We start from the raw sequence: 16,862 nt of genomic DNA on the forward strand, positions 1-16,862 counted from the left end.
TGTACCCTTAAACCAAATGGTCATAAAACACCTTAGACACAGACATTTACATAGTCTTAAACGCATATTTTCTTCTCCAGAGTTTACTGCTTCAAAACTCAGAAGAATCACCAACCATCGCTTTGACGTTAAATGATCTCCAAATATCTGACGGGCCTTCCAACTTCTCCGATTTACCACAGGAACAAAGTATTTGGCAGGGGTAGGGGAAGCTAATAATTTCATAACTGATCAAAACCTTAATCTCTGCATCAAATGCTTTGACCTAATCAGCAATATCCACTGTTTCTTATACTAAGCACACCACTTGATAAACACCCAGACAAAGCACAGCATTTTTCTCTCCTAATAAAGGTAATTTACATGTATGTATTTTTGCCTGCATACATATCTATGTACAATGTGCATACCTAGTACCCACAGATGCCAACATAGGGTATTGGATTACCTGGAACTGGAGTTACAGATGGTTGTGAATTGCTGTGTGGCTGTAAAAAACCTAACCCAGGTCCTCTGGAAAAGCAGCGAGTGCTCTTAATCCCTGAGCCACCTCACCAGCCCTGATTTGAAGCATTTTTTAAAAATATATACCCATACAGCCATAAACTATATTCTCCATCCATAATGACTCTGAACCTCCTCACAATTTTCTCTGAAGTGGAGATTTTCTCTAAAACATGATCACACCCTGCTCCAATAACATCTTCCTGAACCAAACGGGCTTCAGCTTAGAAATAGTGAAGCTACCAGCACTGTGAGAAGCACAGGCGTGCACGGGTGGACACTGGTCATCTGTAGTCATTGTAGCTTAGCTTTCAAAACAGGCAAATTGATTTGTCAAAAACCCAATTCCAACACAGCACTTAGGTAGAATAATTTGCTTACCTCCGTTGGTTTATAGCAGTCTACGAGAGCTTCCTAGAATTAAATACACAGAAAGTCAGGATTTTTTTTTTAAATTCATTATCTTAATGGTGAAATAAAAAGTCATTTTTTTCTTCATCTAAATTATTTTATCTTAAATTGTGTGTGTGTGTCTGTGTGTGTATATGTGTGTGAATGTGTATGTTTGTGTGTGTGTGTATGTATGTGTGTGTGTGTGTGTTATGTACACAGGAATGCAGGAGCCATGAAAGCCCGGAGAGGATGCTCTCTGTCCCATGGAACTGAGTTATGGGCAGTTGTGAGCCACTGACGTGGGTACTCAGAACTGAGCTGTAGTTCTCTGGGAGAGCAGCAAGCGCTCTGAACTGCTGAGCCTTCTCCCCTGTCCCCTCATTCCATCTTTAAATCATTATTTTACAACAGTCTTTCAAGGATTACTACTGACTACCTACAGTCACATTTTATTTCATTGGATGTAGAAATCAATAAATACATATCTAGTAATATTATTCTAAATAAATTCTATTTAGAGATCCAGTTGGTCAGCTAAGATATAAAAATGCCATTCATACACAGCCATGCTTTATCCTTAGTGTGGGTATACATATATACATACGTACATACATATGCACATATACATATGTATATGCATATGCATATACATATACAGATGTATACACATACACGTGCATACATATACAAACTGCATAGAGTTTTGAAAAACAAAGGACTTGCTTTTGTGCTATCAAAGCTTTGAAACTCAAACATAACCCTCACTAAATTATGTCTCACTGATCAGCGTTTGCTTTAAAGGATGGTATTTTCCCTCTTTTTGCACACATACACATGTGCACACTCACATTCTTCCCTTTGGATTGTCTACCTGGCTCACATTAAACTGGACATACTTAAAGCTGAGACCCTGCCTGTGTAAGATGGTGGCCACCATCCAGGACATGGAGAGAGGGCTCTGGCCATTATTCAGCCATAAATGGTTTGATTTTCTTCTCACTCATGTGGGAACCAAGCAGGGAGGGGACTCAGAGGACAACTAAAAGTTCTCAACTGACTTTTTAAATGTCATTTTAGTTTCTATAGAACTGAGGTCTGCTTTATATTTTTGTAAAAAAAATATATATATATTGTTATAGGGCCAGATGTGGTGGCACATGCCTTTAATCCCAGTACTTAGGAGGCAGAAGTAGGCAGATCTTTGTGAGTTTGAGGCCATCCTGGTCTACAAAGTGAGTTCCAGGATAGCTAAGGCTACACAAAGAAATCCTGTCTTGAAAAACAAAACACCAAAAAAACTATTGTCTCCCCATGAAATCTACACACAAGGCATAATTATTATAACTGAGGCTGTTGGATACTCTCAGGGCACTTGTAATTATGAACGCATTAATCACATCAATGAGGTAAAATGTGCATTTTGATTGGCTCCAGTCATGGTGTGCCACTGGGGATAGTCAACAGCCACTAACAGTAATTACCAGTGTACCTTAAGAACAATGGCAGGTCACAGGTTAATTAGTTTTCGAAACTGCCCAGTAAAGACTGAGACATGACCTCCTATGGGAAAGTCTGGGTTGTATTGCTGTCTGCTAAGAAACATTAGCCACCTTGATCCCCACTATTCTGGCAGAATATAACCATGCGAGTACCTAATAAAAGGTATTTTATTAAACACAATCACATTCCAAGCAATCTAATTCTAGAGATTACTGTCATAAATGGTTTAATCCACGGTTGCAAGATGAGAGCTCAGGGCTCGGATATTCCCAGGTCTAGCTTAGTCTCTCTCCTTATCACGTGCCTGTAAGGCACCTCTGCCTTCCCTGGAGATTGACCTTTCAAGATGGAACCGACTCTGCCTCCCAAAATAATAAGGTTTGGGAGCATGGTGCCAGAAGTCACTGGAAAACTGTTGTCAACAGCTGTTTTATTATCAGGCTTGCAGCAGATGCTAGCACCAATGCTTTCTCTTCTCCTAAATGCCATTGTGCAAATCCTGGTGACTGCCAGTGTTCCCCAAGACAGCATCATTCAATGCCCTGGCTTTGGAGACCCAAGTGGACTCAAACATCCATGGTCAGGACATCTTAGATTTTGAAAGCTGTTTACCTGTAATTTCAAAGCTCTTTCCTCCTCACTGTCAGCATCAAGGAGATCATCAATGTCAATCTCTACGTCTGGCATTTCTTCTTCCTGTGGGAGCAAATGTGAACGGAAGCTTTAGTGTAGGGAAAAGCTAAGTACAGCAGGCTAACCCAATCAAGTTAAATACAGGACTTGGTTATCCATCCAGAAGCAGAGCAATGGCAGATAAGAAGAGGAAAGCAAGACTAGAGGGCTGGGGCTAGGGGATGGACAAGGAGGGCGAAGAAAAGGGAGTCGAAATGAGAGATGGGAAGGAAGGGGAGAGAGAAAGAGGGACGAGAGGGAACAAAGGCACAGGAGCATCACATTCTGCTCCTAACAGTTATTACACCCATGAGTAGATCATGGTAGATTGTTAGAGCTCAGAAAAAGTGGGAATTACAGTTTCTGATCCACATCTACTCTTCTCTTGGTGACCACACCAGTGTGGGCCACATGTGGGCCATATGTCTCTTCACAGCCTCTGGTCTGTAGAAAACCTGATGCCACCACAGGGTTTGGGTCAGAAGCACCTAATCACACTGATTCATGGAAGATGTGTAACCTAAGGTCCAAGGGAGTTCTAAGAAAGATGCTCTCTCCACAAGAGAACCCCTCGTTCCCTCTGAATGAGTGCAGGCTGAGGAAAGGTGGAATCCTGGATGTTGCTGGTCTTGCCTCCTGCCATGGAAGAGTTTAGGACAATGTTGACAGGAGAGGGAGTCTGGGAGGGGAGCTGGGAGACAGCCACAACAGGACAGTCTCTTCTAAAACAACAACAACAACAAAAACAAAAAAACCCCAACCAACCAAACAAAACAGTAACAAGAGGACAAGAGGGTTGGGAAGAGGGGTGGGGCTGAAGAGTGTGGGCAGGGAGAGATGGGAGTGAACATAGTCGTGTTCTGTTGTATAAAATTCTCTAAGAAGTAATACAAATATTTTTAAAGCAGTTTCTAGGTAAAACCACTAAGCCACCAGGTCAAAACACATTTAAGTAGATGCCTGATATTATTTCCGCCAACTTGAGTTGAGCAACCAGAGACATCCAGTCCAGAAATGGAGGTAAGACAGGTGCAAGACCTCACTGGTTTGGAAACTGAATATCCAGCACTCAGTGGCCCTCTGTTCTGTCACTTGAGTCTTCCCTTTACATCTTCAAATGTAAAAATAAACCAGGCTTCGAGAGAGGTCTGCAACTTTGTGCTTCATCTCGTCCCATGAGTTCAGTTGCCTGATGCAGTTCAGCCCCAGTGAGAGCTGAAGGGTATCAGCAGTAGCTAGAAAGAAAGTGAAGACAACTAGGGTCACAGGGCCTTAGCTGCTCTATGTAAATTAACTACCGGGTCTTGAGGTCTTGAATCCCCTGTAAGGGGACATGCTGACATTCTGAATCTCCTGACATTCTGAACATCTCCAACCATCTGATTTTGGATGTATTTGAAATCGTGGCAGAAATGAACACTGGCAGAGGAGGGTTCTTGCTATTGGGGGTCCCCTAAATGGATTAGCAGTAGAGGTGTAGAGTTTGCCAGATTCTCTAGGTGAAAGGACCAATGTGATTTCAACCACCAGCAGTGAAACCCCACTGGCTTACAGAATAACATACAGAGACCAGCACGGCACAGGGTTGGGCTGGTGAATCATCCACAGGTTGGTCAATTACTCTTTAGGCATCCTCAGGACAAGAGGCCCCACTGATGAACCCCAGTACATGTGTTTCAGAAAGTGAAGCTGAAAATGAATTCAGCTCCATTCATAGTTCAGCACGACAACTTCTCAATCAGTACCTTGTAAGGCAAGAACACCTTTGCAGGTCTCAGCTGGCTCCGCTCAAGAAAAGCCACACAAAATAGACCCCAAGTTTTAATCTAATCTTCAGACAGCACAGCCTCCCTCTCACCATGACCCCATTCCTCCCTAGAACAGATCTCTGGGTTCAGTATTTGTCCTCTGAGGACACCAAGCATTGGTTTATGTTGTGGCTTTGTGAAGTCAAAGAACCTGGCATAGACTCTGCTCAAGAAATGGGAGCCATGGGACGCTTAGAGTCTTCTGTTCTAGAATGAGTCAAAGGCACAGTCAATAATGACTACCTCCTCAGAATAGTACAGAAGTGGGGATCCCTCCCTCCCCCCCCAAAAAAAATCACAGGAAGAGCTTTGATACTGAGTCAAGCTTTATCAAACCAGCTTGGACTTGTGTGATGGATGATCTGTGCCCCAGTCAGGGGCACCTCAGCAGGGTGTCCTCTCATTAGGGCTGTGGCTTCCCCAAACTAGAAAGGCCTACTAATATGGTCACCATGGGTGGTACTTAAATTCTTCACAAGGAGAATCTCAGAGATGGATTAGTGTCTCATTTGCATCAACCACATTCCAAGTGCTGGAGCACATTCATGCAGGGAGCGGCTTTTGCACTAGATGCAAAAAAAAGGCCCTGATGGGCAGCATATCATGCAGCCACTCACTCTCTGGACCAGAGTCGGGAAGCAAAACCTCCATCTTAAAAAGCCTTAATCTAAAAGAGTTTAAGAGGTACAGGGGGGATGCTGAGTCTTAAGGCCACTCTCAGGTCACTCTTGAGACCCAAGGTCATGTGGATTGGAAACTCTGAGGTCCTGTTGCAAGAGGCAACACTGATACAGGACTGACTGAATACTGATCACAGCCACCTCAGGTAGCCACAGAGTCTCCACCTGACCAACTGCTTCAGAGGCCTGGGCAGGCAAGCACTGCCTGTATGCAGAACAGGGACTTTCAAAGGCTGGCGGTTTTGTATGCATATAGAGAGGTTCTCTTTAGCTCTGGACACTGGATGCTGATCCCAGAACAATGACAGATCCAATTATTTACAGGGCAGTGAAAGCTTCCATAGTCTACAGTGGCCTAACCAGAGTAGCCTTTGGGTATTTACCTCACATTGAAAATGTGTCCCCGGGGCTGGAGAGATGGCTCATCGGTTAAGAGCACTGACTGCTCTTCCAGAAGTCCTGAGTTCAATTCCCACCAACCACATGGTGGCTCACAACCATATGTAATGGGATCAGATGCCCTCTTCTGGTGTGTCTGAAGACAGCTACAGTGTACTCATATAAAAATAAATAAATAAATAACTCTTAAAAAAAAAAGAAAGAAAAGAAAATGTGTCCCATACAGTAGCTCTGGTATCATAAAGAAGTGAATCAGTGTCAAGAAGTACTCTTCAGAATGCTGAACAATGTTAGCTCCCAGCATCTTTAGGCAAGCAATCTCCTGGTACTGAGACTATGACCCTTAGACAAAATCTCCAGTGGGACAGAAATGATTCTGAGAGATACTTGTGTTCTTCTTTCAGCTACCAAGATATTACTTTCTTTTTTTTTTTCAATATGAAATTGGTGCATTTGACAGATATTCCAGAGTGGAAGCTGAATCTGACCTCCAAATGGAAAATACCAAAGGTTCCTTTCATTGCCTATCACGGGAATGGACCACAGAATTCTTAGGGTTCTATGAGCTCTCTACCAAAAGATTTATGCTTCATGCTTTCATTCTAATGACAACCCTCCAAACTTCTTGTAAACAAGCATATCTGTGGACCACTTATGACCAACCCATCATTCTGTGTCCACTGCATTTACGAATCACACCAAAAGGAATTATGGTAGCTGCCATGGCTAATGACAAAGGTTGGAGGGCAGACTAAATATATATAAATTTTATAGTAGGAAAGACTCGTTCACACAGTGATGGTAGGTGATGTCACATGGATGCCATTGAGCCACAGCAGTATGTACAGAATCCTTACAACCAAAAGAACCGTCAGTCATCACAGTATGCTGAATGGCATGCATTTAAGGTGGTTGTGCTTTATGTTTGACTTGTAATTTCAGGTACAATTTTGTATTGGAAGAACCATAAGCAATAGGAGTTTATACCTGTTTTTAAATGACACATTTAAATGCTATTATAATATTCAATATTTCAATAAGCAATCTGCAAGAAATTATTCCCATAGAAAAATATCCAGAACATTGGGAATGAAAAGCAGACCTCAGAGGCTTACAAGAGGAAAATGGGTTGCATACGTTGGGTTAGAGAGCCAAGGCCAGCAGGCTTCCCAACAGAGACACTGAGTGCTTGAAGGTAGGAACAAGCCCTTCATCTGTTTTGTGTAGCTGTAATATAAAGTCTGAAGCTGGAAGATTTACAAAGAGAAAGAGATTTGTTCAACTCACCATTCTGGATGTCCAAGAGCATGACATCAGTAATGCTCATATGAGGGCCTTATGGTGGCATCACACAGTAGGACACATGTGAAAAGTCACAGGAGAGGCAGGAGACAAGGGAGGGGTCAGGGTCACTCTTTAATGACAACCAACTCATTTTGAAACCAACCCATTCCTGTGAGACCCAACCCCTCACTCCATAATGATGACATTAACGTCTTCATGAGGGTAGGGTCCCCACGATCTAAGGACCTTTTCTCTATTAAAGATTCTACCAGTTCAACACCACCACACTGGGAACCAAGCTTGTAGCACATGAACCTTCAAAGACAAACCATATCCAAAACAGAGCAAGCAGGCACTCGAATCCCAAAGAAGGGTGTTTTATAACTTTGAGGCCTATCTCCTCCACAAAAGGTCTGTCAAGAGTGACAAGAAAAACCACAGGCATTTTGACACATCAGGTTTTACATCTCAATATATTTACCTCCTACGTGGAAAGAAGCACTCTGGAAGAGCAAAGAAATCAACCGAGGAAGAAGCCACATGGATTGATAATTGACAAAGCTCAGAGGGGACAAAATAAAGGCATGACTGAGAAGGAACAAGCAGGCAGGGGCTTGAAGAGCCACAGCTGGACCAGAGGTGTGTCTGGGAGCCTAACTACCAAGATGTGGGGTCAGTGCCCAACACACATACACAAAAACACACATATACACACATACATACATACATATATACATATACACACATATACATACACACATATACACAGATATAAAAACATACACATATATGCACATACATTCACACATATACACAAATACATACACAGAAATATACACATACATACACACATAGACACATGCATACATACATACACATATACATACATATACACACATGCATCTCACATGCATCATGGCCTCCGAGTGGAGCCTACAATGTCCACAATGTCCTCAGTGTGGACATTAAACAACAGGAATAAATAGAAGATCTTGTTCCAGTCTGATGGTACACTGTATAGTATTTCTATAGCACACACTTGCTTTAAAAAGTAAGTGAACAGAAACCTTAAAGTTGAGCAGCCAATCTCACCCACTACTTCTTTAAAAACATCACAACAGCCAAACATGATGACACATGCCTGTAACCCCAGTGTTCAGGAGGTAGGTCAGTAGGATCAGGAGTTCAACGTTATCCTGGGCTAGATGGTGAATCAGAGGCTGTCCTTAGCTACATGAATCACACACACACACACACACACACACACACACACACACTGCTGACCACAAATGACTTTATGTTAAAGGGATGCTTTATATTCTATTCATAGGAATTATCGTTCTCACCTCTCAAGACAGCAAGGCTTAGCCCACCCTTGTCACACACCCCGTAGCTCATGTTCTTTTCTGAGGAACTCAACACATAGACAAGTGACAACTACTGCAGATGGGAGAGGGCCACCACACGTGCTGTCCCAACCCCCACACATTCTGTCTCCCTCACTTCCTGCTCATGAAAACACGTAGGATACAAGTGACCAAGAGTTGCATGATTTTACAAACACCTTGGGATGTGTTTGGTTTTTTTGACAGCTCACAGTGCTCCATTTAGCACTTTCAGTTTTATTAACAAACGGCTTGTGACACATCCGCATGTCATAGCAGAACAAACCTCACTGTTATCTCAACATCGCAACAGCATACATCAGACTGTGCCTGCCAGATAGGAAGATTGACATTCCTGGTGCTGCTAGAGCATCCTAGAAGAGCGGTTCACAACTTGTAGGTCATGACCCCTTTGGGAGTTGACTGACCTTTTCACAAAGATCACATATCCGTTATCCTACATACAAGATATTTACATCATGACTTACAAGAGTAGTAAAATTACAGTTATAAAGTAGCAAAAAAATTAATTTTATGGCTGGGGGAGGGGGGTGGGAAGAGGTGTCACCACAACATGAGGAACCGAATTAAAGGGTCACAGCATTAGGAAAGTTGAGAACCACTCTTTTAGAAGAAGATACAACTACATCAGGATCTCAGAATTCCGGGTGGCAGGAGAAGGGGGTTCCCAGTGGAGCTAGGGCCAGTGAGGAGAGGATCACCTGCAGACAATCGCACCCCCCTATAAAGCATCTTGCATGTGCCAGAAGCAAGAATAGCCGCTTGAGCCAAGGATGAGAAGGATGATGTGACCTGAGAAGAAGGTTTACCACTGAAAGGTTTCACCCCTGCTGCTTGCTGAAGAATGGGCTTTTGGGGGGAGGGAGACCATTTAAATAGTTCTAGAAATAACTGCTAAAAGACGAGACAGGCTCAGAGGAGAGCAGTCACGTGATATGTATTCTGCTCTTACAACTAGGCTTGTATGTGGGTCATGACTGACTCAAATGTCACAGCCAGCTGAGGTGTTCCTGTGTCCCTCTGCCAGTGGCTGAAGTGGGTGAAGGCAGAAGCCTTTAGTGAAGATGAACATTAATTGCATACTGACCAAACAGAGCAGGCGGTCGAGAGACTGCCCTGCAGATCAAGGCATGAGAGAGGGCGCTGGTTGAGGAGACACCTAGTCTCAGAAGTTAACAGGGCTATTAAACAGGAGCAACAAGCAACCAAGCTGAGAAGGGCTAGATCGTAACCCATTGGCCATGTCACTATTTCTTTCCTACCCACTATGTAGGTACCTCTCCTTCCTCAGAGCTAAACAGGTATCGCTGCACCCCAGGAACCCCAACCTCCACCCCCAAAACCCTCTCTACCTATAGAATTCATCTTAGGAATATACCCAAAGAACTCTTCATGCTCTTCAAATATGGATAAATAGAAACTTTTAAAAGATGCAGAAAGTTGGAGAGACTGCTCAGTTGTTAAAGTAGTTGCCTTGCACTCATGAAGACATGAGTTCAAGCCCCAGGATCCATGTTTAAAAGAAATAAAAAAGCCACATGCTTATAATCCTCGGAGAGCACAGAAGAGAGACAGATAGATGCCTGGGGTTTGCCTGCCAGTCTAACCTATTTAGAAAATTCCAAATCAATGATAGGCACTGTCACCGTAGTCACAAACATTCTAGTGCCATAGTTCTGAACCCTCCTAACGCTGTGACCCTTTAGTAATACACTTCCTTTTGTTGTGCTGACCTACAACCATAAAATTATTTTCATTGCTACTTCACAACTGCTGTTTTGCTAGTATCATGAATTGTAATGTAAATACGCAGGATATCTGATATGTGCCCTCTGTGACAGGGTCATTTGACTCCCAAAGGGGATGCTCTAGATGGGAGATAGCTGAGGTATGTTAGCTGAGGATGTCCTGTGTTCTTCACACATACATACATACATGTGCACTCGAACACAGAATTGCACACACACACACACACCGCAGAATCAGGCAGAAGCGATGGAAACATCCATCTTTGGTCTCAGTGTCTCTTGATGTCCTTTCCTTATGGAATAAGAGGAAGTCAGAGAGCCTGGGTGACAAGGCTCAGAACAGAATTAAAGATCCCCAACCTGACTTTCCTGCAGCTGCAATGGCTACCCTGCTGCTCAGCCATGAGACTTCGGGTCAGAGCCAGGCCATGGCATGGTGACCTGTCCAGAGCAGGGAGTATGGAAAGATGGGCCTCTGTAGTCTGTGGGTGCTGGGGCAAGGTGACTCTACCTCCCCATATTTCTTACCCTTGTCACAAGGTTATTGTCTGATTCTCAGGCTGGATGAAGAATGGCCATGACCAGACCCAGGCACACAGTGCAAGCCCACATGGCAAAGGGACCAGAGAGGACACTAAGTGACTGTCATATAGAATCAGTCTATGCCTCTTTTAAACATTAATACACCCTCAATGTAAATATCTCTTCCAGGAAAGTTTTTATTGCTGGTGAAAAAAGCCACAAATGAAAGCCTTGACAGATTATCAATTTGCTTAAAACCACGAGGATTAAAAGGAGGGAAAGGAAAAGATAAGCAAAAATCCCAAAGCACAGTGCTAAGGAAATATCCGATAAGCCTGTGCTGTCCTGAATGAGACTTCCACTCAGTGTCGAGAGAAGTCAGAGTCACAGCTGACAGACAGCATCCTGGCTAAAAACTCAAAACAGGCAAGTGTCCAAATGAAAGCCAGAGGCCAAGCCAAGACCTCGAGAGACTGGAGCAAGGCACTGTGAGCACAGTCTGGAGGGAGCCTCTGGGCCATGACTCTGTCTCTTCCACAGTGCCCAGTCTGCATGGCAGTTGAGACCCTGGGGAGGGGCAGAGAGCAACTCAGACTGTACTAGCAAGCCTGTAGGGCTGCTTTACATGAACTTGTTGGAAAGTTCCTTTCTTTGCTTCCCTTACAACACATAGGAGAGGACAGGATCTCGCCTTGAGTACCAGGGACACACCAGGGTCAGCAGGGATGCCGTTGGGCAAATCCCAGTCTTAGAGGGGCCAGTCATAAAACAAGCCAGGTACTACCAGAGCTTGTCTGAAACGAGCAGACCAAAGGGTAAGCTCCTTTGTAACCAATTAGCGATTAGCGTACAGGTTGGGGATTTAGCTCAGTGTTAGAGCAGCTGCCTAACAAGCACAAGGCCTTGGGTTCCATCTTCAGCCCCAAGCAAAATTCATTCATTCATTCATTCATTCATTCTCTGGGCAGTGATGGAGCACAACATTCACCCCAGCACTTGGGATCTTTGAGTCTAAGAGCAGCCTGGTCAAAAGAGCAAGTTCCAGATGCCCAGGGCTACACAAAGAAAGCCTGCATCAAAAGACCAACCAAACACATAAAAATCTTAAAGAATAAACTCACAAAAACACTCTGTGAGCCAGACTTCTGGTCTCTTCCCCATTCAACATCCCACTCATTACTGTCCCTTAAAGTAAGTACCGCCTAAGTTTCCACAAGGCCTCTGCACATGCTCAGTCAATAGATGGTATGCTACGGTCATTATCTTACAACCTCACCAACTGGTTAACATCACATCTCTCTGATGTCCTTGATGCATGTTTACCAGTTTCTACTAGTTAGCCAGTCATGAACCATGCTTCTCATGGTCTCAGAGGCACAACCAGCCTCAAAGAACAAGGAGCTCCCAGGGTGAGTAGTAAGTCTCCCATGCTTCTCATGGTCTCAGAGGCACAACCAGCCTCAAAGAACAAGGAGTTCCCAGGGTGAGTAGTCTCATCTCCATCTTGCCTAAGGTTTCCACACCCAAACAATGTGACATCCCACCCCCCACCCCAGACATGGCCTCACCATTTGTGCCTCTTGAGACGTGGCATGAGCGGGAAAGAATGCATCTCCTTTGGGGGTTTCAGAGACCATAAAAACATTAAGGGAAAACAGGAAGACGTTTTCAATAGTGTAAGCCCATAGCCTAGGAGTCCTCTGAGCCATGGTGGAGATGTGGCCAAGCCACCCATAACTACCAGGCCTCCAGGGAGCTCCATAGAGAGTCAGAGGATGACAACAATGTTGAGATATTTATGAATCCACAGCTCTTGTAGGATACAGATGGACAGACTTGAGGTACCAGTGAACACGGGGTTGGGAAATGGGCAAGTCTCAGAGCTATTGAGTATCTTTGGAGAACATGTGAACCTCAGCTGGGAAACTGGGTCTTACTTCTGACAAACATGGCAGAGATGGTGGCTTTGTAAACTGCTGTCTTCCAGGCTGTCAGAGTAGAGGCCATGTCTGCTTCTGACAGCAGTGTCCGGAGGGGTTCATAAACTACGGGGCCAGACATACAGTGTGTCTCCACTACCTGGTCCTGGACAGGCAGACTCTGTCTGCAGATCTGCCTAGCACAGGGTTCAATAATGATTGCAAGGAGGAGGAGAAGGTAACTGTCCCTAGAGACAAGTCATGAAGGCCCTGACATCGTGAGTGCTAGTTTTTACAATGCTGGTGTTTGGGAGTTAAAACCAAGCCCAGGTAAGATTGCATGTCTTGGAAATAAATATATATACTACAAATATATACACATATAGGTATATATGTCAATGTATATGTAAATATTTGACTATCCAGGGGTAAATTATAATTTTTCTATAAAAGTGTTCTGTCAAGTGGTTTCAACTATGTTGCTGAAAAGAAATAAATTCAAGGTAATTTTAAAGTTTACCTAGAGAATTCAGGGAAAAGGTGCAAAAGAAAACTAAGTGGGAAGAAACTTAGGTGTGATGATTTGTATATGCTTGGCCCAAAGTGTGGCCCTGTTGTAGTAGGCGTGTCACTGTGGGTGTGGGCTATAAGACCCTCACCCTAGCTGTCTAGAAGTCAGTATTCTGCTATCAGCCTTCAGCTTCTCCTACACCATGGCTGCCTAGATGCTACCATGTTCCTGCCTTGATGATAATGGACTGAACCTCTGAACCTGTAAGCCAGCCTCAATTAAATGTTGTCCTTATAAAACTTGCTTTGGTCACGGTGTTCACAGTAGTAAAACCCTAAGACACCAGGTCTAAGAGAAAGTATTGGAAATGACTCAAAGTCCCGCTTCCCTTGTTCATTCCAAACTCGGAAAGTCTCTTTTCAGAGCACATTTGTCTCATTCTGTTTGTGCTGCTATAAACAAACAAACAAACAAACAAACAAACAAACAAACACCACAGAAGGACTCCTTTCCAAAGAACAGGATTTTGTTCTCACAATTCAGGAAGCCTGGATCTCCAAGGTAAAGAAGCGGCAGGTTTTGTGTCTGGTGAGAACCCCATCTCTCTCGACACTTTCGTTTTTGTTACCTTGCCCACTCGAGGAGAGGAGGTTTGTATCCTTGCTTCACACGGTGAAGAGCAGAAGCAAAGGTGGGCTGAACGTTTTAATACCAAATGAAGCCCATCCCCAACGAAGCTGCATCATAGCCAAACCTTCTGGCCAAGACCCACCTTATAATAGTATCACACTGGCCCCTGGGCTACAGCATGTGACTTTTGGAGGAACTTTCCCAAACTATAGTAGGACTTGGCCGGAAAACTGGAAGAGTAGTTGTCAAGTCGGGACTCAAGAGTACCCACTCAGAGTCCCTCCCACCAGGATCTCATAAAAATGGTAGGTTCCTGGGGACTGCTATCAACACCAACCAGAACCGTGTCTGGAGGCCACAGGAGGAAGAGCCATGGGTTCTATTGTGGAGGTTTTGAGTTCCATTTAAATAAGGGAAGCCATTCATTGCAGATGATGACAAGAGAAAAGAAGAAAGCCACTGTGGAGCAGGGCCCCAACTTCCTGGATGCTGTTAGAGAAAACTATAGACTCTATTTGCTGACTGCACACTGTGGCTCCGGCACCGCTTTAGCTACTAGGTTTCAGAGACCTGCAACATCTACCTCTAAGAACCACATCTAAGAGCGGGGCAGCAGGCAAGACAAGTAATGACAAGAGAAGCAGATGGCTATCATGCGAGATGCTCTGTCCCTTGGCACACAGGCAACACTCAGCAGCATGAGGGTCGCTATCAGCATGTACCACTCTGTCACTGGTATAGTCTTGGCTTCTTCAGAGACCCTCTGAGAGCAGATGGCTCTCCTGCGGCCACTTTAGTACATCTCGGACCCTGCTGATGCCTCCATTTGGAAAGAGCTAAGGAAGTCATCTTCTGTTGCTTTTATAAGTACACATATGGGTCTTCACCCCAGGATAATGGGACATCAGCGACCAGTCAGGGAGAGACTATTCTGGGGTGGGGCTGTACCGCTCAGCCATTCACACTTGCTTTGGTTGGATGCTGCAGTTCTCTGAGGAGAATTGCTGGTACCCACACAGCCAAAGCGCAAGCACACAGAGCCAGGCATCCATGTTCCCCTCCTCCATGGAGCAGGCAGGGGACAGGTGAAACAGCAGATTGCCTCCACACTGGAAACAGGACCACTTTTTCTCCAATCTACTCCAATAACATGGATGCCTACCCCAGGCATCCTGTGACAGTCTGGAAACCAGTTTTGCCACTCTGTGAAGCAGCCTGTCAGCTTTAGGCCATCTGTTTCCTCCTCCCTAACCTCAAAGACCCCCCAGGCAAGCACTGAACAATCCAGACATTTATTACCAATTCATGCAAGATAAGTGGCCTCAGAGCTTGGATCTGGAGTCATCTTCCACAAGTTGGGGATTAGAGTCCCATGGAGGTAAGATGCACCCAGATTAACTTTCTAGACAAAAAGTAGTTAGCTATAGTCAGGTTGCTCATGTGTGTTGGGCCTGGGGCACGCGCAATCTAACTTTAGGAGAGCTGAACCTTTGGCTCATTTGTTACCCAACCTTTTCTTCCTGTCCCCCATAAAGAGCTGGATTGTGGAGGAGACTCAGTGGGAGAGTATGAGATGCCTTGGGTTCAAGACAGCGTGAGAGCAAGAGAGAGAGAGTGAGTGTGAGCGGGAGAGAGAAAGTGGAGCTTCACCCTCCCAACCATCCTTCATTAGTCTTCCTTTGTGAATGAGTGTCCCTCAGGGTTACAAGGCAAGAGGCAGCAATTCAAGCCAGCAAAATGGCTGGGAGGTTGAAAGCCCCTCTGGGCAAGCCTGATGACCAGAGTGCAGTGCTCTGAATGACACATCTCTCATAAGCTAGCATTTAAATCTTTGTCCCCAATTGATGGAGTTGTTTGGGCTGCTTACTAAGTGTGGCTTTATTGAAGGAAATATGGCCCTGGGGGTAGGTTTGGGGATTCCAAGAGCCAGTTGCATTCCCAGTTAGCTCTCTCTCTCTTTCTGTTCTCTACTCACAGTTTGACGTGTGTTCTCAGCTGTGCCTGCCACAGAGTACTGGTCCCTTTGGAACTGTGAGCCCCAAATAAACTTCTAAAACTTGCCTTGGTCACCGTGTTTTATCACAGCAATAGAAGAACAACTAAAACACTGAGTTGACCTCTGAACCCCGAGGGAGAGGAAACACTTGACAAGGTCGCCCTCTGACTTCCACATGCATGCTTGTGACATATGCACTAACCTCAGCTCCCGAAAATAACCAATAAAATAAGATTTTAAAGAGGCAGCAGTTCAAGGTTTAGATCGTGGAGAGTGACTGGTGTGGAAAGGAGAAAAGAAAAGAATCTGGGTCCTTCCTGGCCCCGGGGTAAGTCTTCCTTTCCCTCCACAGGTGCTGTCAATCATGGTTGTCACACATTTGCCTTCATAATGTGACACTGCCTTTTATGCTCTTACTGGAGGCAAGCAGCTTCTAAACCACATTCCACTCCACAGCCCCCAATTTTGTTGTCCTTATTCAGCAGCCAAGCGAATGCCACCCCTACACCCCAATCTGTCCCTTTCACCACTACAACACACAGCCTGATTATAGATTAGACATGGGCACCCGCAGTGGGAAGAAGTGCCAGGCTTCAACTTGAACACATGAACTGGTTGGCCCTTGTTTGTTTTACAGAGAAAGGAGAAGTGACAGAGGGTGAGGGGCACGACCCTAAAGCCAATCTTTGTTTTTATTCCCAGAAGGAGGTGTTGAACTCTTACTTCCACGACTACACTTTATTTCCCACTGCGCAGGGTACATTTTGAGTTGAATGGGACAGACTCAGGCTTGTGGATTAAGGAGAGGTGGGGCTTGAAACAAAAATAAAGTCTGCTAATCTGAAGCCTTGCCAGAAAAGGACGGGGGAAGCAGAAACACCTCACACCTA

The 16,862-nt window shown here is 44.6% G+C and overlaps 1 protein-coding gene across 2 annotated transcripts in view; it reads right to left on the reverse strand.

Moving 5' to 3' along the window:
• Ppp1r14c (protein phosphatase 1 regulatory inhibitor subunit 14C) overlaps positions 1–16,862 on the reverse strand; it is a 92,427-nt gene that overhangs the window by 31,610 nt on the left and 43,955 nt on the right. For both annotated transcript variants that reach the window (XM_076926792.1, XM_076926791.1), the window contains exons 2-3: positions 3,010–3,093; positions 886–918 (exon numbers count right to left, since the gene is read on the reverse strand). In XM_076926792.1, coding sequence (XP_076782907.1) covers positions 886–918; positions 3,010–3,093 — 117 coding nt within the window. The remainder of the gene's footprint in view (positions 1–885; positions 919–3,009; positions 3,094–16,862) is intronic.

Source organism: Arvicanthis niloticus, chromosome 28 (assembly GCF_011762505.2).
Source record: "Arvicanthis niloticus isolate mArvNil1 chromosome 28, mArvNil1.pat.X, whole genome shotgun sequence".
NCBI classification, from domain to species: domain Eukaryota; kingdom Metazoa; phylum Chordata; class Mammalia; order Rodentia; family Muridae; genus Arvicanthis; species Arvicanthis niloticus.